This window comes from Pseudorasbora parva, chromosome 3 (assembly GCF_024679245.1).
Source record: "Pseudorasbora parva isolate DD20220531a chromosome 3, ASM2467924v1, whole genome shotgun sequence".
In the NCBI taxonomy this organism is placed as follows: Eukaryota; Metazoa; Chordata; class Actinopteri; order Cypriniformes; family Gobionidae; genus Pseudorasbora; species Pseudorasbora parva.
In genome coordinates this window covers 40578524-40606363 of record NC_090174.1, presented here as the reverse complement: position 1 = coordinate 40606363, position 27840 = coordinate 40578524, and the positions used below count along the sequence as shown (strand labels likewise).

The 27840-nt window shown below is 39.2% G+C and overlaps 1 protein-coding gene across 6 annotated transcripts; it reads right to left on the bottom strand.

Annotated features, from left to right (window-relative positions):
- Positions 1-118: 118 nt before the first annotated feature.
- grin1b (glutamate receptor, ionotropic, N-methyl D-aspartate 1b) lies at positions 119-27840 on the bottom strand. Of its 6 annotated transcripts, XM_067438863.1 has the most exons (21): positions 27076-27834; positions 24128-24262; positions 23624-23800; positions 21069-21131; positions 20223-20320; positions 18845-18966; positions 17883-18057; positions 17210-17354; positions 16637-16723; positions 16418-16553; positions 16209-16336; positions 15863-16027; positions 15154-15272; positions 14595-14707; positions 14311-14459; positions 13498-13655; positions 12420-12581; positions 12138-12247; positions 11041-11186; positions 5507-5617; positions 119-2346 (listed from the first exon to the last, which is right to left on the bottom strand). In XM_067438863.1, exons 1-21 carry the CDS (start codon positions 27322-27324, stop codon positions 2281-2283), a joined length of 2814 nt encoding a protein of 937 aa, XP_067294964.1. In that variant the 5' UTR covers positions 27325-27834; the 3' UTR covers positions 119-2280. The 6 variants fall into 6 exon arrangements, with proteins under 6 accessions (XP_067294964.1, XP_067294963.1, XP_067294966.1 ...); XM_067438862.1 differs by having other exon boundaries at positions 16209-16553; positions 27076-27840; XM_067438865.1 differs by lacking the exon at positions 21069-21131.

Below are 27840 nucleotides of genomic sequence, written 5' to 3'. Positions count from 1 at the left end.
ATCTGATTTTCTGTTTCTAAAGCTTTCGCTTAGCACTTCTAGTACACCTTTACTTTATTGATTTGCTAAAACATTAGTCTTTCTAACAGGGTACGGGTAGATAGTTACTCAATCCAGGTTAGATTTTTTCATTTGATACATATTTTATTGGCACACTGGAGTACAGCAATTATACATTTTTAAACATATATCTTTGTTTGAATTCGATTCCGAGTTTTTTTTCACAAACAGTATTGGAATAGTCATCAAAAGCACATTTGGTGGTCGAAAAATATGGAAAAAGCAGATTCAAATGGCCTTGCGATATCTTAAAGCTTAAGAAATGATGCATGTTTGCACACAACAGTGAATGGGACAGGTTGCATTGCTTTGTCAAAAAATGTGCTTCCTATTAAGCCACACACTTTAATTCATTCCTGTCAACGTCGTGGGTTTTCACCACACAGATTCTAATTATATGATCAAATATTAGCTTGATGAACATAGCAGTACATATATTTTTCTAAGTAGGTCATATTTAATATTCATGAATCTACAGAGAATATGCGTATCTGCTTAACAAGTTATTCGCTTCAGAACGAATTTCACTTTGACATAAAGCAGCTCACAGTCATGTTCACAGTAAAACTGGACTTTAGACACTTTGCTGAACCCAACCCAATAAATATAATAACATTGTCAAGCAAAAACCACCACACCCTGAACTATGAATCAAACTGTTTTTCTATAAATAAAAAAACTCTCGATTTGAATCTAAAACTCATGTGCTCATCTTATAAAACTTAACCTCATAACTTACTCTTACAGTACGCATAGTTCACATTCTAAACTTCTCACAATAGTTAGCAAAGTCCTCAGATTGATTGTTTGAGACAAACGATCTATACAGCGATCTAATACTTTAACTCGCCTATAATTGGTCAGCATACTTTTAAAAGCCTACTTAAAAAGACGACTGACTCAGATTATAAATTACCACTTTTGCTGGTAACCATTTCACTAGTCCACAGAGCAAAAGCTTGACAACAAACAATGGAAATAGCATCTAGTGTTATTAGTACACACAGACAAAATATAATACTGCTAAGATATTATAATGACATGATGAGATATGTATAATGCAAGGAAAGGTCCCTATGTGGTAGCGAAAAGATGCACGCTACCAGCTCGCACAATGATGCAGAAATCATTACAGGGAATTTCAAGCAGGGTTCAACATGAAGCTCAAAAGATCCTGTAATAATATCTGCTTCATTACATCTACGCCACTCTTTATCATAAACGGGTTCCTTTCGTTTGCTTATAGTTTTGCCATTAAACATTTAGATTGACAAGGTCGGATCTGCTACATTTAGCCCCTGGCTGAATAGACCCCATATTATATGCTGATATTCAGATAATTCTCATTCAAAAAAGAATTATATATATGTATTTTTGTTTTATAAAAGATAAAAAAAACATAAATTGATAAATAAAGTAGAGAAACAAGGTAGTCAAAAATCCACAGTATGTGTCCAAAGCAACTCGGGCCACTTTAGGAGAGTGCGTTTTGAAAACGGCAGTAAAGAGAGAGAATCGAATATTAAGAAACGCAGTGCAACGATGATCAAAATGTGCCAACCTTTCACCTACAGTATTATTTATAGTACCGCATTTTCTACAACGACCCACTTTTTCAACTCTAAATACACAAACAAGTCAAAGATATGTTCTGTGTTTGCTCTTTTCAAATGGTAAAACATCAAAACACTACTAAAGTGTAGAGATAAGCTACATATATCTTAGGTGGAGGTAGAAAGATGTAGGCTATATTATGTATGAACTGTGTATGAATGTCTGTATCATAAAAGTGAAAAACTATTTCGGTATCATTTTCTCTTGTTAAGACTGAACGATGACCTACAGTGGAGAAACACAAGTCTGAATAGCCTATATTTACATAACTCACACAAAAAAAAAAAAAAAAAAACAACTCTTTAGACGTGTGCAAAAAAATTGTAAAAAGTGAAGCACTTTGTGTATCTGTGAGTGTTGGTCTGCTGTGAACTGTGTGGCAGTGTGGATTTGCTCCAGTGCGGTTGAATTTGGCACAGTGTGTCCATAGGAGTTTCATACCCAGTGTGCATATGTTGAGACTGTTGGATTTTGCTCAAATGACGGTGCTGAAGGTGTCGTCTCAAGCTGTCTGATTCAGAGCCCACCGCCTCCTGCTTTTCCAGTCTCTCACTCTCTCTCTCTCGCTTTCTTTCTACCTGTCAAATTCTCTTTCTCTCTCCACTTTCACACCACTGTGCTCACAGAGGGGTCTGACAGGTTGAGCTGGCCGGTAATGTCCGTGGGATATGGCTATAGATGAGGAGGAAGCAGAAAAAGGAAAAGTAAGAGCAAATATATGTGCATAAATATGTACTGTACCTCCCGGTATTTAGTTCACGTTTGTTATGACGGAGGCGATCGCTCCACCCACTGCAGGCCTTGTTTATCTGTCATCCAGAATCATTTGGCTATGTTGTAAAAACAGACAGGCCTTCTTGGACTTTGGCTTAAGGTAAATAGAGTAAACAAGGTCACGGATTTATTACTGTACAATTGCTTTCTTAAAGGATCATTGCTCACGTATACAGTGCGAAATGAATACGCTTCCTTAAACTGTACCATATATCAACACAGGAAAACGCCTGCACAAGAAACCTGTAATGGCACAAACGAGAGCACTCTGTCTCCTGGCCCATGGCTAATAATTTACCTGACCTAGAAGTATTGTCGCCATAGTAACTGTCCTAATGAAATATGACAGCTGGACCTGATATGCAGCACAAGGTGCAGGTTGTTCCAGTCCTCCACAGGTTTCACCTTCAGTAGGCTATTTCTTAATTTCTGAACGACTATATATGATTATTATACTGAAAGGTTTATTTTGATTCACTCACATATACAAAAATATATGGAAAAGGCTAACATTTAATTAAAGGAATACTTCACCCTGAGGTCATCATTTACTCAGGCATGTCATTGTCCCAAACCAATTTTATTTCTTCTGTGAACCACAAAAGAAGATACTTTGAATAATGTCTGTGTGTGTGTTTGTGTCCTTGTTTATATTGAATTGTGGGGACCAAATGTTCCCATAAGGATAGTAAAACCATCACCTACATGGTGGGGACCAGCCAACGATCCTCACTTTTCAAAAGGCTTATAAATCATACAGTATGAGTTTTTTAGGGGCAGGGGCAGGGGCAGTGTAGGGGGATAGAATGTACAGTTTGTATGGTATAAAAACCATTACGTTTATGGAAAGTCCCTACAAAGATAGTGAACCAGACGTGTGTGTGTGTGTGTGTGTGTGTGTGTGTGTGTGTGTGCGCGCGCTTGTTTTGTGACATATCAGGACACAAATGTGTATAATGACAAAGGTATTACAGAAGAGGGTGACTTATGAGGACCTTTCCCCATGTTCCCACTTTTCAAAATACTTATAAATCATACAGGATGAGTTTTTTTGATAAAAGCAAAAATGCAGAATGCTTCCTGTGATGGGTAGGTTTAGAGAAGGGGAAATGTATAGGGGGATAGAAAATACGGTTTGTACAGTATAAAAACCATTACGCCTATGGAATGTCCCCACATTTCACAAAAACAAACGTGTGTTGTGTGCCTTTGTTTTTGTCCATAAAATGAAAGTCAATGGGGTCCAGTGTTGTTTTGGACCCCAAGTTTTTTTTCGAAACATCAACGACTGTATAGACCTTCACATCAGCGGCATCTTTGATTTTTAACAGGAATTAAAGCGAACATGGCGCTGCCTGTCAAGGTCTATTCCACGGTATAAAGAAAATCATACATGATGATGATGTGAGTAAATGATGACAGGGTTTTCATTTTTCGGTGAACTGTCCCTTTAAGTCATGACAACATGACGAGGATATAGTTTTGGCTAGAAGGCATTAGTGGGTGTCGTGATACCATCACTCATAACAACGTTGTTTATGGTGTTTCCGAGTCAATAACCACAATGCCCCCTGTCTACAAACAGGGGGAAAAGCTTGAGATAGCTCTATTCTACAACCAGAAGGTTCATGCTGGTAGAGGAAGAGAGAGGCAGTGTGGCATGTGGTGTGGACGCCGACATTCAAAACGCCATTCAAATCCATTTATAAAAAACACTGATAGAAAAGAAAATGATGATTAGGACTGTGATGGGTAAACATCAGTTCAACAAGATATTGTGTCACCATTTAACTTATAGGCTTTGTATCTTTAATCTGCTCCTATTCTATCTTCATCTTTGACAAATATTTTATAATATCATATCAGGTTTTGTTAAGAACGCATTTAGCACCCTCACATCTATATATGATTTAAACCATCTTGCTTAAATGTGAGCTACATGGATTTGGATGTTTCTTCGTAACCTGTTGACCAAATGAGCTGCCAATCAGAATAATTTTACAAGTTGACGGTGAAAGCAACAAAGCCCCAGGTCAATCATTGCCATACACAGAAAATGTCTAGCGAGCAATTGAAAAAGAACTCAGTCTAAACCAATTAAAGTAATGCAATGAAATAGTCTGTTTGTGTTTGCACATTTGTTTGTATTGAATCCTCAGAGCCGGTAGCTGTTTAGTTTGAGAGCTACGTCTTATTAAACCTGTGGGACCAAAGAAACACAGTGAGGAGGCGTTTGTGTGAACGAACCCGTTTGGGAATCTTAGCTCTGAGAGTTCAATACATTGTAAACGTAGACACAAAACCCATCTGAGCAGCATTTCCTGAAAATGAAAGTTTTTTTTATTCATAGAACTGCAAAGAAAACATTGGATGGTTAAAAATAAACGCAGAGATCTTGGTAGTGCAGGCCTGTCGGGGGGGAACAGCCTAGTTTATTTTAGTGTGCTTGTCTTTGGCTGTTAATGGCGATACCGTGCATGGCGGGAGGCATACAGGGTGACTTTGTGAGAGCAACCACAAAAAATGGGACAATAAAGGAAAATGAGGTACATGGAAATAACCATTACAGGACCGAGCGATGAGAGGAAAGACACACGAGTACACATAAAGAAAGAAGAAAAGAAAATGTGAAAACAGAGCGTAAAGTCACATCAAGGTTAGGCGCGGGAGAAAGACCAGCACAGGCGCTAAGGAGAAGCTACCTCGCCCCCTCCTGCAAGGTCAAACCCACAAGCCCCGCCCCCGCCCTAAAATGTGCTCCTCTGTTCCCTCTTCACACTTTCCCTGGCAGCTAGATCCCTGATTGGGCTTTCCCAACAGATGTCTGGATGGAGTATAGATGGCTGACTGACAGACATGTGGCCATGACTGTAACTCCATGTGTGAGGGTGAAGATAGTCTGAGATGAGACGTTTGTTTTGGAGAGGAGAGATGAGATGACAGGAGAAAGGAAGAGAGCGAAAGAAACAGGGCAGGCCAAGAAGGAGGAGGAAGAAAAAGAGGAAAAGAGCGAGAAGATAGAAGTACAGGCAGGGCGTCATTTTCTTAATCTTCTTACCGTGTCTTTGGACGACCTACGTCTCTTGATGTTGGAGGCCAGGTTGGTACTGATGGACCTAAAAGAGGCTTTCTTTTTGGGGTCGGGCTCTGCTCTACCACTTTTCCTATCCTAAAATAAATATACAGTATATGTAGAACAATTATTTGTGCTCTCTGGAAGAGCGTGTTTGGTTTCCCAACCATCACCACCCACCTCGACTACGAAAGCTACTGAATGGCACTACCCTGCTAATTTTAGTGCTTATCACAATTAACATGGTGTCTCCTGTCCACTCTCCATTTCCATCCTGGCTGTGAGTCAGAACGGTGCGTTCTACAAGGAAAGAGGACACTGGCATAGACTGGATGAGAATGTGTACAGAAAGTCTTACTTCGAATCTTTTACAATCCTGACACTCTAAAGAGGGGAGGAGGAGGACTTCTGTGGATTGTGTGATCATCCACAGTTCTGCAACTCCATAAATGGAAAGCCAAAGCATTAGCAAAGAAAAAAAGCAAAAGAAACATAATCAGATGGGGGGGGAAAACAGGCTCCATTTTGAAAGGGAGGAGATGTTCTTGTGTTTTCAGGAAAAAATTACCAACTCATCAACAAACGATTGTAACTTAACACAGTTCCTTGGCATTATACCCCAGTGAGGGTATAATGGGCATATGAAGGAAGGAGGAAGGGATGTGCAGGCTCATAAGAGGAGACAAGAGCGTCGGGGAGGGGGGTGGTGAATTCAACCAGAAGACATGCAATAGATGGAACCAAAAAGGGAAATGCAAAATGAATGACATGACAGTTGACCTTGGCTGGCACCGTCACTCCCTCATTTACTAACACATTTGGACCATATGTCTGATCCCCTACAGTGAGCGACTCAAAATGTGACCATCTGCAACTGCACTTTACTTTACAGCAATACAATGTATGAATAGCTGTAGCATAAACAGGTTTGTGAACCAGTTTCCCATCTATATTGTTTACAACAAATGTGCCAGGATTTCAATAATGTATTCATATTGGTTTCACAAAATTTTCTTGGTTCAAGAAAAGAAACAGAACCAAAAATACATTGTTTAAAAGGCACAATATGTAAGATTTTTGGATTAAAATATCAACGAAACGATTTTATATATTTTGCTGACTTGTACTGTACTTGCATTATCCCAAATGTTTCCAACAAGGTTTAAATCCAGAGAAATCAGCTATTTTAATTGTCCTATCCGCGCAACCCTTGATTTCTGTAGAAACCATGGAAACACCAAAGATGCTTTAATATGCCTTTGTTAGTCCTATTGTTTGAATCTATTGTTTTCTTGATTTACCACAACATTTAACATGTTTGTACTAGGGCTGAACGATATTCTGTTTTAACATCGACATCGCGATGTGCACGTGTGCGATGTGAAGGGTAGTAGCCCATGGTGTATTAAGAGAACGGTAGCACACAGTAAACCCGAGTTTGTTGCTGGAGCGACATGTACGCTCCTCATGCCTGCACAGGGATTGGTTCGCTGTGCCGCTGCTCACCCCTCACGACCAAACGTTCACTGCTAAAATGTGCGACGAAGAGGATCCGAAGAGGGGAAAAAAAGGGTTTGTGGGGGGACTATTTCGGCTACATAAAGGAGGATGTTGACCAAAAAGAGGTACTTTGCATGAAGTGTCTTGTGGCCACAAAACAAGAAAACACCACCAATTTGTCTGATCACTTAAAACGGCACCACAAAGATCTTTACAACGAATACAAAGCAGGGCTCGACATTAACGCTTGTCCGGGACATGTGGGTGTTTTGAAGGAACAAATGAAAGAGAATTTTACTTGACTGACGGACAAGAGCCTGATTAAAACAAAAAATAACTAGCGAATCACCAAAATGCAAGAATGTTTGTGCATTAATTTAGTGTAAGTGGCGATCGATTGTGGATATATAATGAACGGATGATAATAAGGTCGCACTGTTCACGCTCGTGCAGCCTCTCGAGGAGAAATCACAACACTAGAGCGTTTTCCTGAATACCGACTGAAAATGACACTGATTTCATATGACAGTTGCATAAACAACTAATTAACAATCACTTAGTCACTTACATTTTAGATGCAATATTTAGTGTTGTTGTTCTATTTCAGCAGTGATAATCGGTCACAGCAGACCCGTAATGCGTCTTACTCATAGCAACAAGTGTGAACGATTCAGCGTTTGAATGAACGACTCAGTGACTCACTCATTAAGGCGGTCACCTGCTGCCACCTACTGGAGGTTTAGTTTCATGTTTGTACATACTTTCCAACATTTCTTAATATCACGGAATGGTAATTATTGACTTTAGCATGGATTGATGGCTCTCAATATCGCAATATATACCGTTGGGGAAAGAAATATCGCAATGTAATTTTTTTCCAATATCGTGCAGCCCTAGTTTGTACCATGCTTCAGTGACAACGCCATTTTGTCAAGTGGTTAACATAGCATAATCAGAAAGAGCTTTATTTAGTAAAAATAATACAGCATTTTCACCACCATACAATATAGTTTAAATCGCATTCCATTTAGCAACACAAGTCATCCAGCTATTATTAATATGATATTCTAATATCGAGCTTACTGCCATGTGCAGTAAATGTATCATACCAGCCACCGAGTGAACACACACAGTGCATCGGCAGTGGAGGTGAAGATGATAACTCCCAAGATTCCACGCTCATTCACAACATAATAATTGTGAAACTTACATACTGTGCCTTTAAATGTATTTCTCAAGGGAGTCACACTACATGACATTGAACCAACTTGCTTTGTCATAAAAAAATGTGTCATCAAATCATCTAATATTTAAGAGAGTAATTGATCGTGAAACACAGTCATGAGTCATGATTTGCAGAGTTCCTTTCTAAATGTATTTTAACCCAAAGTCAACAAAATGCTTCTGTAAAGTAAAGTGCATTGAACTTTTTTTTCCATTAGTTTAGCATTTGAGAATCATTAGTCACTGTCTGGCTCTCTCAAACAACATAAGAAAAGAAACAAGACACAAAAATGCCCACAATAAGATTTTCATTGTTTTTACATAATGCATTCTGGTTTCTCAAGGAAAGGGTGACCGTACAAGCTCCTTTAACCGTCAGTGATTTCATCCATTGCATTTCAAAGCCCTGTGATGATGAGGCAGTGCCTCTCTGGAGTGGGCAGCTAGCCCACATCACATGGGCTCCTGATCTGCTCCTGGCTCGCTCTGGTTTGAAATGCAAATGCATCCAGGGCAGATCTGCCTGTTCATGCATTCAGGAAGCAGTTGTGTGTACGGCTTTTGCATACGTTGCATGTGCACCTGGAATGAGCGTGGCGGTTTTAGTGTGAAATAATTGTTTTTAGCTTTCAGGAAGGAATTATTCATCGGCACACTCGATCGCCATTAGCGCTGGTTAAACATCCATATTTGCCCATTCTGATGGGGATTACATGGAGGCTCATTTGCAAGTAAATTATATAAGGATTATTTTTCTTGTATTCAATAAACAGTGGGAGGAAAATCATCATATGGTCAAATATATATTTTTTTTCTCTAATTATGAGCCTTCAACAATGCTTGACCTCTGACTGGACGTAGGCGGCACATGTGGGCGTATTAACTGTGCAATATTGTCTTGTGACTTAAGTAGGCGTTAAAGCCTGAAGGTTAAAACACTTAACTCCCTATAACATGACTGTTCTGATGTGTGAAGTTGATCAGATTGCAGTCGGTTTGGATATCACAGTGACACTTGATCCATTAGTTAGATTTAGTGTTTTGCCTTGTGGTGAAATATGTGCCTGCTAATAATGAGTCTAAAGTAACAAGGCCACGCTCAATGACTTGCATCCCATTAGGAAAAGTAATCTCGCTTCAACAACGGACTAACTTTCACAGCAGTTCAGTTATGGTCATGTGTTGTGCAAGCCATCCTGGTCTCAAGTCTCAATTGGGCTGACCTTGTTACTTTTGCCAACATCCGGGCATCATGTTGGCCTGTGACCCATTGTGTATGGATACAGCTGGAGGTCAGCAGCAGACAAACACTGATCTGTATAGGGCGTGAGGACGGTTTGATCCCTGCTGGAGCCCAGCAGGGACATTCAGCCGGCCTGCTCAGCATGCATCTTCCTGACTCCACAGCAGCATCACAGGCTCCTTTAATGTGTGTGTGTGTGTATTTGTCAAGCTGCTCAATAAAAGCAATGCTACTGGCTGTAGTGAGGCTGCAGGAGCTGCTTTATCATGCTGAGCATTTCGACTGGATGGTAAGAAATGTGTCCTTGCATGGATCTGCTGAGAACCACTCTTATCATTATCATAAAGGAATTATTTTGAACACTTGTGTGCCGTTGCATGGCCAAATGTCCACATTAATGAAAAGGCCTGTTATCTTTTTTCACCTTGAGGCATTGTTGTATAACCGTGAAGTTCTATTTATTAAGCAGATATTCACAATCACACTGTATTATAAACAGTATATAACGGTAGATCATACTTTGATTTATTAGTATTATCTGAAGCAGTATTTTTTTTAATTACGTTTTTGATGCCAAAGACCCATTTATATTATATAAAGAAGTTATTAAGCCTGATATTTTAAAGACAACATGTTGTTTCCTAAATTAAATGATTGGTTATTATATTGACCTTGTTCTAAAGCCAAAGCTAATTACAAACACATTTTAATTGACAGGTTTATCTTTTTTCCGATGTATAAATCTAAAATTACTTGCCATTTAATTACCATTAAATTGATAACAAGTGAAAGTAAAGACTTAATCTGTTGCAAATATTATTTTTAAAATAAGTGCTGTTCTTTTGAACTTTTTATTCATCAAAGAATCTTGAAAGAAAGTATATGTTTTTGTATACATTCAACAGGAAAAAAATACTTTAAAAAATTATTCCTTAAAATATATATTAAATATAAAACACTTATTTTAAATTCTAATATTTTTTTGCAATATTACTGTTTTACTTTATGTTTGATCAAATTAATGCTGCTTTGGTGAGCATAAGACTTCTTGAAAAAAATCTTATCATCCATAAACTTCTGAACATCCAAAATGTATAAATAGGTCTTTACATAAGAAAGGCTTATAGTTGGCTTTACATTTTAGGAAGTGTATCATCAGATTTCCTTATCATCAAAAAGTTTTTAAGAATCCCTGCTTTAAAGTTAAGCTCATTGTAAGTTCACACTTTTATACTCTACTGTAAAAAAAAAAAAATCTAAAAGATTTTAGCATGCATTAATATATTGCTTTAGTTATCTGTAACATTTGCTGCTCGTTTTTGACTGCCTTATTTGGCTGTTCTTTTTAAATTCACTCTTTTGGTGATGTGTTAATTTCTGCCTCATCATGACCTTTAAGTCGCATCATGAACGGATGACAGACATGCGACTAGAAGAAATATATGAGACTTCTTCATTCTGTGGCAGAAACCATGGTTTAGCCGATGATTGGCCTATGTTTTTGGCTCTAATAACTTCCAGCATGAGTTTGGGGGTTGGGAGGCTACTGTACCTGTAGGTTCTTCCTCCAGACATTAACCGCTGCAAAGGCCAGCTGCATTTGCTTCCTGCGCGCGTCCTTGTGTCGTTTGTATGCAATCTCAATGAAAATGAGGAAGATCCCGGCAACGATGCCACCAGCAACCAACATAAACACGCCTGTGTATGAAAAAAAATAGGATTTGATTATTTCCAGACAGTCTTTAATGTGATAAAGAGGGCAATAGACAGAGTCTAGGGTCGTTAATACTGACAGGGATTTGCATTTATTTTTTATTGTTTTACTTTTTAGTGACATGAGCATCAGTGACCATTGGTGATGATGGTCGGTTTTAATTTAAAGGGATAGTTCATCCTGAAATGAAATTAAAGCCATCTTTTATTCACCTTGCTGTTGATTCAATGCCCTATGTCCTTTTACTCCTTTCGGACCTCAAAAGCAGTAATTTAAAAAAATAATGCTGCACACGCTCCTTCCTATAATTACAGTGGACAGTTACTAGTATGAACCATCAGCATGTGCGGCGCTCATGCTCACGCACTGTTGTCATGGCACCCGCTACATAATATTCATAATAACCGTGCCTGCTGACGGTTTGTACTAGTCATTACAGAAACGCGCACAGAGTAATGGCTGAGCTCAGTGTTTTGACTGAATAATAGTTTATTTCTCGCAAAACCTTAAAGTATGCCTCCTGGACACTTTCCATATATGAAGCACATCTCACTATATCATTGCGTCATACTTTTGTATATTTTTTGTAATGTTTTACCCTGGTTGCTATCCACTGCCTTTATAGGAAGGAGCGCGTGCAGAACAATTTTTAAAATTACTGCTTTTGAGGTCCGAAAGGAATAGAAGGACCTAGGGCATTGAATCAAAAGCAGGGTGAGTAAAAGATGGCTTTAATTTCATTTCAGGGTGAACTATCCCTTTAATGCGAATGAGCAAAGACATGATGATATCAACATCCGATATTCTAGCTCATACAACTGGATACCACGGTCTAGTAGAAATAGCTACAAGCAACCAACATTCCAACAATCTTAGGGATTTCATCATTGTCATTGTCAACCCTTTAAAAAGTAAAAGAGATCCTGTGATCATACCTGCCATATTCTCAAAAGTGAGTGTGGCTGGTGCATTGCTTCTGGAGTCACACTCCTGATAACGGACCCAGGTTTTATCCAAGTCCTCCATGAAGCCATTCTCATGGGAACTATTAATTCAGAGATCCAACACGTCAGTCAAACAATCCGTTATTCCAGAAATAGAAACAGTTGACAGATTGCGGTAAGCCTAGGGATTAGCTGAAAGGAACAGGAGGTGGGGAAAAAAAGAGAAAAACAAACAAAAGTATATCGTGGATGATTAGTCTTGACTGAGATTACCTGAGGATGGCCAGTGAGACATTTTGCTTCCATGGGCTGTCTTTGCGCATGCCAATACCGAATCCAGAGCGGAAGAACAGTTCGCCTGTGGTGACCAGGTCACATTTCTGCGAGGCCTCAAACTCCAACACTGCTGAATCCCATATAAATGCATGGAGTTTGCTATGGGAAGAAGAATATTGTAATGAAAATATGGTCTTGCATTTTTGCAAATTAAAATCTTTATCTTACAATACCATTCAAAAATTGTTTTAAATAATTGTGAAAGAAGTCTGTGATGCTCACCAAGGCTGCATCTAAATTGATCAAAAATACAGTAAATATACAGTAAACAATATTGTGAAATATTATTACAATTTCAAATATCTCTATTCTATTTGTGATGACAAAGCTGAATTTTCAGCATGATTACTCGAGTCTTCAGTGTCACATGATCCTTCAGAAATTGTTTTAATATGTGCATCATAATTACCCATGTTGAAAACTCCTGCTTAATATTTTTGTTAATATTTTTCCTCAGGATTCTTTGATAAACAGAAAGATCAAAATAAATTAGATCCAATTTTTTAATAGTATTAGACTTCTGGACCCCACTGTATTTAATCATTAATTTGCACCTCTACTACTTTTTACACAAACAGCTTGAAGAACTTGCATCTTCTAAATGAGGATAAGTGGGTCTAATTCCTGAAGATCATAGAACCCCAGATGTTAAAAATTTGTAAGGGAGATGTATTAAACACTGGCTGTCTGCCATCTGTTCCCGTCTTAGCCTTGTACTGAAGGTCTTTCTTTAAAATACAACTCCCTACCCTGTTTTGTATTCAGCAATGATGCTGTACTGAATCACACTAACAGGAGTTTAGCCTCTCTCTGCTCTTCAGACACTCAGTGAGGAGAGAGGAATATGTGTCATCCTTTAAACTGAAAGGTAATTTATCTCTCTGCTGCCCACTTTCTGGCATTGATATCGATGACCGGCCCCTTAAAACAACAGCTTCCAAATCCAATAAACCTGTTCTGGCACAACAAAAAATAGCAATGTTTTTAATTTAGGGGAAACTAATTGTTGACTGACTTGTCTCGCACAGCCTGGATGGCTTCAGCGGCGCTCTCGTAGTTGTGCTTTTCCATGTGGCGGTACATGGTGCTTAGCTCAACTTGGCGCCGGAAGTAAATATCCACAGAGCTCTGCTTCACTGTGGCGTAGATGAACTTGTCTGATGGGTTTCGCAGCTGGAATGCAAGGTGGATGCCTGTTATAAATGGGTGCTATGCAAAGTAATTTAAGCGACCGTTTATTCAAAACATGCTGAATAATTAAAATAAGCTGGTGTTTGGTGTCTGCAAATCAAATAAATTGACTTTTTGTCTCTGCTATGACATTAAATATTTCTGAGAAGAAAATAACTGTGGGAATACAGGGCAAACCAAGATAAGTATGGCCTAAAAATGTTCACTGAAGTCATGCTGCAGTGCATCTGCAACTGTAAGTATTTATAAGTAAATAAAAAAAACTAAAAAAACTGTACATTTATAAGTAAATATCTCATATTATATTAGAAAATACCATTCAGAATATTCTTATACTCAAGTGACTTTAATATCCATTTTTTTTTCTTTATTCTTTTATTCAAATTTTTACATTCAGTCCTTTGCTAACTTTAACATGCCCACATGACCGAATCAACCTAGGCTGTTATAATGAAACGAGGCACATAAAAATAACCTTTGCTAACAAATGACCCATAATTATGTGTCCTTGACGAGCTTAATTATATGTGGTGTTTTTATGGCGTGTGAAATGCGAAATCTCTGTGCACAGTAATTTAGAGTCGTATTTGATATTATGTTGTATAACATGCAAAGCTGCTTCACAGTTAGTGCTCACCCTAGGGTCGTTGATGCCGGTAATGCGCTCCTCAGGCCGATCCAGCACTAGGAAGGCTGCCAAATTGGCAGTATAAGATGCAACAATAATCATAGCAAAACCAGCCCACACCATACCTAAAATCCTTGCTGAAAAGCTCCGAGGGGCACCTGTGAATGTAAGTGGGGAGGTGAGCAATAGAGAAAATTATGCTTACTGCAAAATCAATCAGACAACAGAGTCAGCAATATTTCCACCTCACGGCGCAATAGACCAAATAATAATCTCTCCTTGCTGATGTATACCTTCTCCAATGCCGGAGTTCAAAAGTACACCCCAGGAGAACCACATAGCAGAGGATAAAGTGAGGGCATCTTCTTCTTCCTCTTCACTATTTACTTTAAACCTTCCAAACGGGCTGCAGGGCAAAGCGCATATCAGTCAGAGACAGATGCTTTTAGACTGCATCCAGAAAATGTTGTTAATATTCAGCCAAACTTCTGAGATCTTCAGCAAACTTTCTTAATATCAATACATTCTCACAACTGTGTGTTCAGTCATTTCTACATCTAAGGATGAGTCTTAAAGGGATAGTTCAATGAAAAATGAAAATCCTGTCATCTCACCCTTGTTGTTGCAAACCTGATTTAATTTCTTTCTACTGCAGAACACAAAAGAAGATGCTTCAAGGAACGCTAGGATCCAAACAACATTGAACCCCATTGACTTTCATTGTATGAAAAATAAACACTGAGCCATTTTTCAAAATATCATATATTGTGTTGCACGGAGGAAAGGAATGACAGGCAAGATTGGATAAACTATCCCTTTAAGGTGTGATGCATGTAACAAGTCTTAATTTACCTGAAACGGTCTAATAGGTAGAGCATCACCGCCACAACATGGACCGATAGACCCACCAGTAACCACAGAGTGCTCTGAAAAGGCTGCATGAACGAGTCCAGTGTACTTCGTGGTATTTCCTGCAAAACAACACAGCTTTATCCAATCCAACAAACACCACCCACATTGCCAACATGCATTGCCCGCCATATGGTGTATCAAATGGAGTCTACATCTACGCTGGTTAGAGGTGTATTAATAGATTTCACTGTATTTCAGAGTCAATTGATTTATCACAGCATTTTCTCAGTACAGAGATAAGCCCACTTCAGGGAATTCAATTAAATCAAGAAACTGCAATACTATTTCCGTCCCAGAAAATCATGTCCTCAGAGGATTTTTTCCAGACGTTAATTACATTTCAGATACTTTATTTGAAACTTAGTAGCCATGAAACTGACCCAAGATATTCATCTATTATTTTCTCATTGGTCACTGTAAATAATGAAGTTTTAAAGTGATAGTTCACTCAAAAATGAAATGTTTGCAATCATGTATCTATTTCATGTTGCTATAAAGCTGTATGACTTGGTTTCTTCAGTGGAACAGAAAATGAAGATATTTAGAAGAATTAATTTTGCCCATACATTGTAAGGCATTGACTTAATTTTATTTTGGGTGAGCTATCCCTTTAAAGTCTGTACATTAAAATGATGATCTGTAGACTAACCTTTTTGACAAGTATTGTGAGCCCCTGGTATTTGAATGGTTTCGAGAACTCTATGTACTGGGCTCGTTCATTGTTGATAGTAAGTGGAGCCACGATCATATCTGCCAAGCCACTCAGGAGCTCTCCCATCATGCCATTCCACTCCTTCTTGTTGCTGTTATTTACCTGACGTCAGGAAGATAACGTTAAGCAACTTGTCATGCCTAAATGTGCTTAACTTAATACATCTTTTAGCAGATTCTTAATGGCATCTGTGAAGAAAGGCTTGGGAATGCACAGACAAGCCTAGCTGCATGACCTTTGCTACAGGCAGGTGAAGAATCAATAAAGTTATCATATTACTTACACGCTCCTGAGTGCCAAATTTGCCATCGGCCACTAGATGCACTTCATAGGTAAAGTTCATTGTCATTGCAAGTTTGATCAAAAGATCAATGCAGAATCCATAGCAGCATTGAGGCACTATGGGGCGACCTATAGAGTTACACAAGCCAGTCAGATCTGGACAAAGCACAACTTTGGTCCAAATATATTGTATAATATAACACATAATACCTGGAATGGTCTCATTGGGGCCCGTGCAGATAACTTTTTTGATCAGGACTCCATTTACAGTGTACTCTTCCTTACATGTTCCATCTCGTAACGTCGGTTTCACATAGACAAAGGGCTCTTGATGAATGGTGACAATCTACCAAAGAAACAAGAGAACTGAATGTAAATGCAAGGGGTTTTAAGAAAAAAAGAGGCACCAATACACCTGCAGTGAAGTACCTTTAATCTTGTTGACATCTGATAGCCTTTTGGCTTTTCAGTTTCTCCTCCTGGCCAAATAATCTTCCTCTGAGTGTTCATTACTACCTGGAAAAAACATTCACCTTCATTAAGTTCCATTACTATGCAATCATTTATTTTGGGATATTGTAAAAGCAATTCAAATGTTTTTTAAATGAACAATATAGGCTTACTTATAAAAGTTTAATTCAGTATAATTGAACACACACACACACACACACACACACACACACACACACACACACACACACACACACACACACACACACACACACACACACACAAACACACAGACACATACAGAAAGTATACTTTAAATTAATTTGTCTGCATTTTTTAAATAATGCATATGATTTTTAAGACAAACAATCACCCATTTGTTCTGCAGTAAGCAGCATCTCTTCATTGTTGGTTCAAGAAACCTAATGCTGTGACCTTACTGTAAAGTGTTACAATAAAACTACAGCATGCTACTGTCCAAACTGTTAAATTAGCAAATGTTTGCGCCAAGCAGAAGGACAGCTCATTAAAAAGACTGAGCCAATTTCATACTTGCGAGCCATTGTAGACGCCCACTTGCACCAGCCGGGTTTTCTGGTAGTTCAGAATGCTGTAGTGGGCGAACCTCCTGTCTCCGTCATCATTAAACTCCACGCGGCCTGTCAGGCCATCTGGGTACTTGGATGACATCAGCACTCTAGTACACCAGATGGGTTTTTTAGAAAAGGCACAAAATGCTCATTCAAACACAAAGGAAGACATTGACGATGACGAAGTAATGGAAGTTTACCAGGAATTCAGAGATGGGAGATGCAGGTATTTCTGAGGAAAAGACATGACTAACTAGGGAGGATTTAGGGAATGTTGTGTGGGGTGGAGACGGATGGCACGGAATGTGCAGGCACAGACATAGGAGAACAGAAATGACACCTGTAAGGGTCTCAAAATTGGGTCTCAAGTGCAAATTAGTGCCACCAGATTTCACAAGGCCAATGTAATCAACAACTTAACAGGCTTGATGTGTCCGTGCACTCTATTATTACTCCTTTTGAGGAGTGAAGGCATGTTTTTAGAAGCCAAATGCTTGTGATTTCAATGTTTGTGGTGTGAAAGCTTCCACTCTTGTCAGTGCCAGTGGTAATGTATGACAATGCATGACAGCAAATGGATGGTTGGTTGGTTGGAAAGCTAGCGAATGCTAGCCAGCGCTCATCCCTGGCCTCACCGTTTGAAGAGTGGGCCAGTCTTCCAGATGTTTGTATTGCCAACACAGCCTCGAGGAGGCTCTGTGATATTCTCCTTCTCAAAGAGCTCCTGAATGGATTGGGCCACCACAGCCACGGCATCGTAGATGTGCGCAGACTCGTTCTTGCCATTGATAAGCTGAAGGCCGAGCAAGCCTGCCCAGTTGACAACATTACATGGTGTTGGCCAATGCCTCACAACACGATTCTCACTTTAAGAGCACGTCAAGGCATACTCATAAAAAAGAAATGTACACATTGCCAGAGAGAGAAACAAACGTGCATTGCATATGAGCGACGCATTGTCTCAAGACAGACAGAAGGACTGTGAAAGTCATGGGGGGTTAGGACAGGGTCAGCACTGAGCAGAATGATGTGAAGTTGAACACGGATGTGTATATAAAAAAGCCAGGAACAAAGAAATGCGGTAGTCGCTTACCATCGTATCCGCACCTTAACGTGGAGGTAGCAAAGCACCACTTATAAATAAACTCATGACAGCCAAACCTTAAAAATGTGCGCACATTCAAACCAATATGGATTACCACAACTCTCTATTGCATCATTTGTAGTCTACTGAAAGAAAGGACAAACACTCAAAAATGAAACAAATTAAACATTAGACATAAAGCACAGTACAATGAGTAAAGAATCACTGTGTTTAAAACCTTTAAACATGCAGCTGTTTAAACGTTTAAACACGCAAGTACAGCACAGACACTGATTTCGTCGGTGGGGATTGCAAATTGTAATCGTATAAAAAGCTTAAAAGGCAAACATGTTCAGTTTGTTAAACAGCCTGAGAGAGAGAGAGACAGAGAGAGAGAGAGAGAGAGAGAGAGAGAGAGAGAGAGAGAGAGAGAGAGAGAGAGAGAGAGAGAGAGAGAGAGAGAGAGAGAAGGAGAGCAAGAGAATAAAAACGGAGAGGATGAACAGTACATACCATCTGGGGCTTCACTCAGTGCTTTACCAGACATCTCCCTCTCTCCAACCAGCCACACGTAACCAGAGCCTGTCATATTGAGCTGGCGTGCCGCTTTATAAATGGCTGCGGCTTCATCTTCACTGCAATTGGACATAGATTGGTTATAATGGATTGGACTAAACACCTACAATTTTAATGTTATGAGCAAGCCACATGGAATCTGTGAGTGAAGAACACCGAAATAAGGGCAATCATTATTCATAAAGTTTTGCATTTTGCCATGTTTAAATCCATTACACAGAATGCCTCAAATTTTCCCTCAAGTCAGTTGGGGATAGTCAAGCATATTCTGTGTGGGCCTGAATATGAGTGACTCATGAAGGGCAGACAAATGGTTTGACATTTTGAGGCAATCTCTAGTCAACAAATTAGATGCTGGCTCATTTAACTATTAACCGCCTATTTAACTATTAAAAAGTGTTTGACATCATTAAAGCTTAATTTGCTATACTTGTTTTTTAATATTTTATTGTATAAACTCACTGAAATTGTTAGCTTTTCAAATATACACAGTGAATTGAAAATGCCTTTTAAATTTCAATTCAATTCTTGAACTTTGAGATAGCAAACAAGATTTTGTAATTTTCGAATTTTTAAATAAATAGAAATATTATATTATATTATATTATATTATATTATATTATATTATATTATATTATCCGTCCTTCGGATGAGACGTTAAACCGAGGTCCCGACTCTCTGTGGTCGTTAAAAATCCCAGGATGTCCTTCGATAAAGAGTAGGGGTGTAACCCCGGCATCCTGGCCAAATTTGCCCACTGGCCTCTGTCCATCATGGCCTCCTAATCTTCCCCCTATCCTGATTGGCTTAATCACTCGGTCTCCTCTCCACCAATCAGCTGGTGTGTGGTGAGCGTTCTGGCGCAATATGGCTGCCGTCGCATCATCCAAGTGGATGCTGCACATTGGTGGTGGTTGAGGAGATTCCCCCTTCTATGTAAAGCGCCTTGAGTGCCTAGAAAAGCGCTATATAAATGTAATGAATTATTATATTATATTATATTATATTATATTATATTATATTATATTATATTATATTATATGTTATTCTTGTGGACCAGGGTAGAAATCCAGTACATTTCTTATCCCCTCATTCCAATTGAAAATCCCACAAGATGTGGGGCCATTCAATTCAAATTTCAACTGAATCGAATAGAAGGGATTCAGTGCTGAAAAATTTACCGTGATACACAAACATATTTTAAGAATTCTCAAACCAAATCTTTGCCATATTTGCCTACACCACATGAGTTTCACGGCTGGCCACATGTATTATTCAGTAACATTAGCGATTACCGATTCGGAGATGAACTCACCTTGCAGACAGGATGATAACTCGAGCCTCTAGCTCTTTGGCCTCCTGGAGCAGAGCCGTCAGATTTGTGTCTTGGCTGAACAGGAGCACTTTCTCTGCCTGGGATTAGGACACACCATTAGTCAAGTAGTTGACTCATTCACACCATGAACCATGCTCTTTGAGCGCTTGCGTTTTTTTCTCTCCTTGTTTTCTTTTTTTTTCTTTTTTGGGGGGAGGGGGAGGAGGGGTTTTAAAAAATGAAGTAAAAACGTTTCTGAGATAAATTGCATAAATTAACAAAAAAAAAACTCAAGTAAGCTTGGAGCAACAAAAAAAAAAAAAAAAAGTTCTGCATTTTCACATGCAAACTCAAGGGAATCAAGATTCCAAGGAAAAACGTGCATGTTAGAGGAAGAGGGAGAAGAAGATTGATGCAACCGGAAAGCAAAAAACAGGTGAAGGCAGGTGGTGGTGGTGGCTTCTTTCCCAACCAAAAACAAAAAAACAACAAAAAAGGAAGAAATGCTGCAGAAAGGTGGGAGTAAACATCTGGATAGTGCCTGTCCCACACGACCAGATCTCCACGCACTGTGTCAAAAGAATAGACTTGCAATCTTGCTGGCTTCAATACATGCATTCCTTTACACAAAAATAAAAAAGTGACAGGTGGGGGAGCGAGTTTTTGTATACGCTTTAACAGAAACAATAACCCATTCTCGATTGAAATCATAAAAAGAATCCAAACAAATAAATAGACGTGCTGGCAGGATAAGGATCTCTGGAATCGGTTTGTTGATTGTCTGACTGCTTTCTAGTGGCTACTCAGATAACTTTTGGGCGGCGTGCATTGACCATGCAAATATACCTTGGGTCCTCGCTTGTTGTCAAAGGACAGTTGGTCGAGGTTTTCATAGTTCCTGTTTTTACTCTGATGAATAATGTGCACAGAGAAAATATGCAGACACAGAATATTATAAACAGTTATATATGGTGCGCAGTAAAGCATTCCAACAAATCTCCACTTTTCTGCTTCAAATTGGGAAACTCTAATCCTGGGGTTTGCAAAAACATCAACCAACCTTATCTATCCTCGCAAATGGTCTGAACATGTTCACTCTTATTTTCGATGAGTTCATCTGAAATTCTTTTCCATAATATTTCATATTGGTTGAACCTTTTCACCTAAATTTAATTAAACACCTGCCCTGAGTGCGAACTCTGTTTCGTTGTAATGCATTGCTGTTTTGTTAATTGTGCAGCACATTCAAGCACAACCTAATCCAGTTCATGCCATCCATCAATTAAAATTTCTTCGTCAATTTACCGTAAAAGAACATAAACTACAGCTCATGCTGCCACATTGCTGCCACAAGGTGTCTGTCCAGACACATGCTCCAAAATAAAATATTTTAAGCTCTCTATCAAAATAATACACATTCTTTAGAGACATGACTCTGGATTCCTATATGTATTTATTTGTCTGTCAAGCATTTGTTGCTTTTAGAGAGCAGAAGTCAAATTAAAGAGTACAATTCTGATAGATTAAATGGATGGACATGGATTATTTGAGATTATTTTTATGCATTTAATACATAGTTGCATGCATATAATACAAAGTTTTTTTTGTGCAGTCAGAATATGCATAAGGCTGCTGATCATATTCTCAGACATTTTTTGTGGTTGTAATTAATGGCTTTTTTTATATATTCAGTCAAACCAAAAATTATTCAGACACCAGATAAAATGTTCTACTAGTGGGTGCAGGTCACTATAGTTAATTTATGTAAATTAGGATAGCAAAATAAAGTCAACTGTGACATAGTATACCCAAATATTCTTCATACAGTGGACTACCAGTAAAATTGATACAAATTTAGGACCAAAATTATTCAGACACTTTGACCTGACCATGTTTTGCTTAAGTGTTTTTTTCTTTAATTGCTAATTTGACCTTTTACACTACACCACAGACTGAACAAAATTAAGCATTGCTTGCTTGGTAATTGGTTGACCTAAATTTGTTGTTGAAGGTGTCTGAATAATTTATATATATATACAGTCAAATCAAAATGTATATGTGTGTGTGTGTGTGTGTGTGTGTGTGTGTGTGTGTGTGTGTGTGTGTGTGTGTGTGTGTGTGTGTGTGTGTGTGTGTGTGTGTGTGTGTGTGTGTGTGTGTGTGTGTGTGTGTTTGTGTGTGTGTGTTTGTGTGTGTGTGTGGACAGACATGTTTTTGGGTCATGACATAGGTATTACAAGGAGAGGGTGAAGTGAAGACATTGGCCATGTCCCCACTTTTCAAAATGCTTATACATCATACAGGATACATTTTTTTTAGAAAGTAAAAATGCAGAATGTTTCCTGTGATGGGTAGGTTTAGGGGCAGGGGCAGTGTAAGGGGATAGAAAATATGATTTGTACAGTATACAAACCATTACACCTATGGAATGTCCCCATATGTCGCAAGAACAAATATGTGTGTGTGTGTGTGTGTGTGTGTGTGTGTGTGTGTGTGTGTGTGTGTGTGTGTGTGTGTGTGTGTGTGTGTGTGTGTGTGTGTGTGTGTGTGTGTGTGTGTGTGTGAAAACTACAGCGAGAAAAACAGCCATCCAGCACTGGATAATGTGCAGGCAAAGTTTTGCCGTAATAAATAACACGACAGAAAGACTTTCTTGAACAGTCTGAGCATGTGCATATAAAAACAGCTGGCCTTGGGGCAGCCATTACTGAACATGACATTGCAACGACATTGCGGCTGTCCTAAAAATACGGTGCCATGCTAATGGATTCAGATCCTGAAGAAATGTCTCTTTTTATTGAATTACAAATCTTTTTTTCAATCTAGACAATGCATATGTATAATTTTACATTATACACATACATGTGTACAAATACAAACGTTATAGAGGTTAAACACAGTGTGTAATTACCCTTACCTTTAAATTTATTGTGAAATATTTTCCTATATAATGTGAACTATTTAACAGTGCAAAGCTGCACACAAAGAAAACGTAATAAATCAGTCACAGTCTGTTGGTGGGAAGAAATTCTCGACAAACTCAAAGCAACCAAATCCCCTGCCTGATTTTTGGTTGATTTTTTGCACAGCCCCAGGCTAAGTCCCTCATTTTGCTCCTGTTGTGGATAGACAAATAGGAGAATCTGACTATGGTAAAAAAGCAATGTGAGATGAGTAGAAAAGTACAAAGTTTTGCAGATAAACCACTTAAGACGCTGCTGATGTCTCTGGCATAAATAATGTTAGCCAATGAAAAGAAATGTGTTTACACAACAGAAAAAAGGAAACATTTAACATATATAGAGGACCTCTGAGATATTGATTAGAGGAACACACGCTGACTTACAGACACACACTCATTTAAATGCTGGTCCACGTGAGTCGACAGCCACGCATCTCACCTTCGTCTCCCTCTCCTCCAGCAGGGTTTCCAGTCTTTTCTGTGCCGCTCTGCCCTCATGGTCATCACTCACAATCAGGATGATGTGATTCCACTGGAACTCACGCATCATGTCAAACCACACTTGGGCTTGGTGGGAATAAGGCGGCACCGTGCGCAGGAAAGAGAGGTGGATGCTCTAAATGGAAGGTTGGGGGGAAATAACTGGTGAATCTCAAAGGGCCGAGGCAATTTCAGTTCATTAGGACTTAATCAATTTAACTGTAATTAATTTAGAGATTGATCCCAACATCCCTTCTTAGCATGCCAAGGCATCTTGTCAAAGGGTATAAGTGAATCTAAATTAAAAAGATTTAAAGTCAATCACAAAAGCTATGCACATTTATCACATTATTCTGCTGTGATGCAGGAATAGAAAACCATCATGGGGGAGGACCATCATTCAATTTATTTATTTAGTTTCATTCAGAAAATGTTTTTACATTTTAAACACTCTCACACTAACCTTATCGGAGTAGATGGACATGCGGGTTGTGAGGCCCACAACAGGGATGCGGTAAAAGCCAGCCGTGTAGGACACCGGAGTGGGAGTCAGATGGTCGTTGGATTGGGGTGGGTGGCTCACCAGGATCGCATACACCTGAGGAAATAAAGATCACAGTGAGGAGAGAAATCTGAGAAAGCTTTGTCACTTGTTTTGTATTTTGTCACAAAAACTTCAAACTTAAAAAAAAGCCCCTTAAATTCTGGTATTTTATAATAACCTTCTTGACCTAATCAAACCCAATCTAGACGCACCCTAGAAGCAGCAAATTTAATCTGCCCGAAAGTGTCTAGGTACTCTCAATACCCTTCTGAGCTGTATTCCTCTCAATCTTGACGGGCCAATCACATCGTGTATAGAGTCGGCGGGCGGGGCCATAATGACAACGGCTGAGTTGTGCTTCTAGTAAACACAGAACCTGGCGAACGGCGGCGGTCTTTCGAATCAGTTTTGACCGCGATTCTGGAAGACTTGGAGTTAAGCTTTTCTCTGAGAAAAGAACAAAGAACGGCACTCATTCTTAAAAAGGGAAGATGTGTTCGGAGTTTAGCCGACCGGATACGGTGAATGTTTAATCTATCAACAAGCTCTGTTTCACCTTCGTTGCTCTGGTTGGTGTAGCGCTATCCTATCGCGTGCAGAGGGAGTTTGAAAGACAACCGTTTATCCCGCCCCTCGGATTAAGCCCTGTCTATCTATGGTGAGTTTCCAGACCAAACATCTTGACGTGGGTCTGGCTTGTCAGGCTAACGTCATTTGGGATGAGTGGTAAATTAATTTCCCTGATTGCTTCCTGTGAAGTGATGATAAACTGGTAGGCATATCCATGTATGCCTACCCTTATTAATAGCCTACAGTTTGGACTGAACATAAAAGGCTTCTACGATGTGGAATCTTACTTTAATCGGTCAGTGAAGTGAAGTAAAATCTACTGGCCACTCTGGTAATTCTCTGTTGTTTATGGACGCTGTATTATTCCGCTCATCCGGGTTACTGAAACTGGCGCGAAGCTATTATGCTGCCTTCACGTGCTATCGGAATTATCGTAAATATTCGTTTAAAAAATAGGACACTAACGCCGTCTCAAGTCATAATTTGAATGCAATACGCTAATCTCGACTCCAGAAGAAAATTTCCAAGTTTCAGATATTTTTCACTTTCAGCTATCGTTTGTAGACCTGTTGTCGAGTTTCCGCCTTGTTCGACGTAAGCCGATAGTTTTCTATCTTTCCCCCATAAAATAATATACAAATAATTTACCTCAAATCAATATTTCTTGCTACATAATTATTTATTATTAATTATATTATAAAAATTAACCCCCGGATCCTGTTGATGTTTTCATTTGTGCATGCTCTTATTCGTGAAGGCGCTTGACCTTGGAGAATACAATTACAGTAACTAAAAAAATGACTCCTGAAAATGACTCCTGCTTATAGTCTATTTTGAAGTGTTTTGTTGTTTTGTGTGATTTTTTAAAAACAGAAACAAGGCCTATATAACTGAAAACGACCAAAAATGAAATGAAATAAATATATAAAAAATTAAAATGCCTTATTTAAAATATGCTTTAAATCTGTTTTTTGTGTGTGCTTATTGTTTGCTGATATTGGTGTGAGCATATGATAAACGGTATCAAAATACCGTTTGTAAATACACTTACAAAATGCAAAGCAAAAATTAGGCTATAGAAACAAATATTTAGGCTAAATGAAAATAAAATCTAAGTGCTAGCCTATAACCTAGATGAATGGAACGCAATGATTTACCCTTGCCAGACGAGCCAATTGACAGTAAACTGCAAAGGTGTTGATCTAGCAGCAGTTTGATAGTTGTTATGAAGGCACGTTTGCGTCTGCGCGCGTGCGATCGTATGTTAGGGCGGGTGTGACTTGGATGGTAATCCGTGTTACAGCGTTGAAGTCAATAATCTCTGCCTCCATGCTGTGCAATATTCTGTTAAGAGTTTTCCTCGCAGAACAAAGCAGCTGTTATCTATGAGTCTGGCGCCATGTTGGCCTGGTTTTTTTATTTATTAAAATAAAATAGAGGCGGAGGGCCAGCGGTGATGCCATGGCGCCTCATATAGTGGGGTCAGTCATGTTATCTTTAACGCTTTACTTATACTTGGATTTGTATTTATATGACGCCACATTAATCACAGGTTGTCACATATCCTATTTAGCATGATATCAGACTCAGTTAATATAACCTCTGAGCAGTCTTTTCAACACGGCAGTGAGGCTGCAAAACGTTCACTCATTGGTAAGGTCAAAATGGACCCCTGGATCCTGTTGAATGTTTTCATTTGTGCAACATTATGCACTCAAGATCCGAGACACCGCTTGACCTTGGAGAATACAAAGTTACAGTAACTAAATCTGGCTGAAAAAGACTACCCGTGAATGAATGAACTTATAGCCTATATTCTGAAGTGTTTGTGTGTGTGTGTGTGTGTGTGTGTGTGTGTGTGTGTGTGTGTGTGTGTGTGTGTGTGTGTGTTTTTATTTATTTTTTACAGAAACAACGCCTAGTAGACTAGACTTTTTTTTGTAAGCAGCCATTAGAAATGGTGCAGGATTTTTTTGAAGTTGTAAATAAAAACGAAAGGTTATTGTAGCTACGTTTTAGCTACATGAAAATACGTTGTCAGTTTTTCTACTTCAAAATGTCAACATCTGTTTCAATAGGCTAATTGTTTGTGAAATCTAGCAGCAGTTAAGTGAAATTTTAAATATAATGCAGATAGATCGAGATAGATGTTTCTAATCCGTAAAAAATCCCCCAAATCGATAGTATTAGTTATGACATCGTATAACTACTTTAAATTATTTTATCAACAAATGTAGCCTATTATACGTTTTCAAATGCATTTTTCTGAGTATAATGGTTTGCGAGTGATAGGCTACCTGGTTAGAGATGAGGTCCTCACACACGGAGAGTGCCATCTGGATGGCGTTTGGCTTATGGGTGACTGAAATAGCGTTCATCTTGAACTTGTCTTTGCCGTATATATTGTTGGCTTGAGTGACAGCGTCTTTGAACACTTGTTCATATCTCTTCTGGCTCAGGACAGCTCCAATGTTCACAGTCTTTGGTTCGCATCCGCCTCTCGCACAGGAGCACGAGATGAGGAAGGCGAACAGAACCAAACGCATTTTGCCCTGGATGGCAGAGGAGTCCAGCTGAGTGCCCCGTGGAGGATGCGTGTCGATGTCCGTTGATTAGACAGATCCGCTCTCACTGCGTCCTCTCCAGCAGCACTGGAATGCGATCGCCTCAGTCTAGTCCGCTGAGGAATGGGCTTCACTCATTGAGTCCGCTCATGCAACCCGTTCATATTCAAGAAGCCCATGTCAACACGCCTTTGTAGAAATGATGCTCGCTCCTGTTGATAGTCGCCTCACATATGAGCGCACACACTCTCTCGCGCTCTCTATCTTGGGAAAAGGTGGAGAAATCAGTTTGCCAGGAATGTTGTAGTCATTTGCGTTCACTTCTCCCGCTCTTTCCGTGACTAAATGGTAGTCAAGGTTTTGTCAAGGGTGACCTGATGCTCTGTGAGAGACGCTGTCCTTGGTGCTGAGAACTGTGCTCGAGCACCGATGCGCGCGCACTCGCAGATTACGCCTGATATCACAGAGCTGTCACGGTCGAATAGACTTCAAAACGTT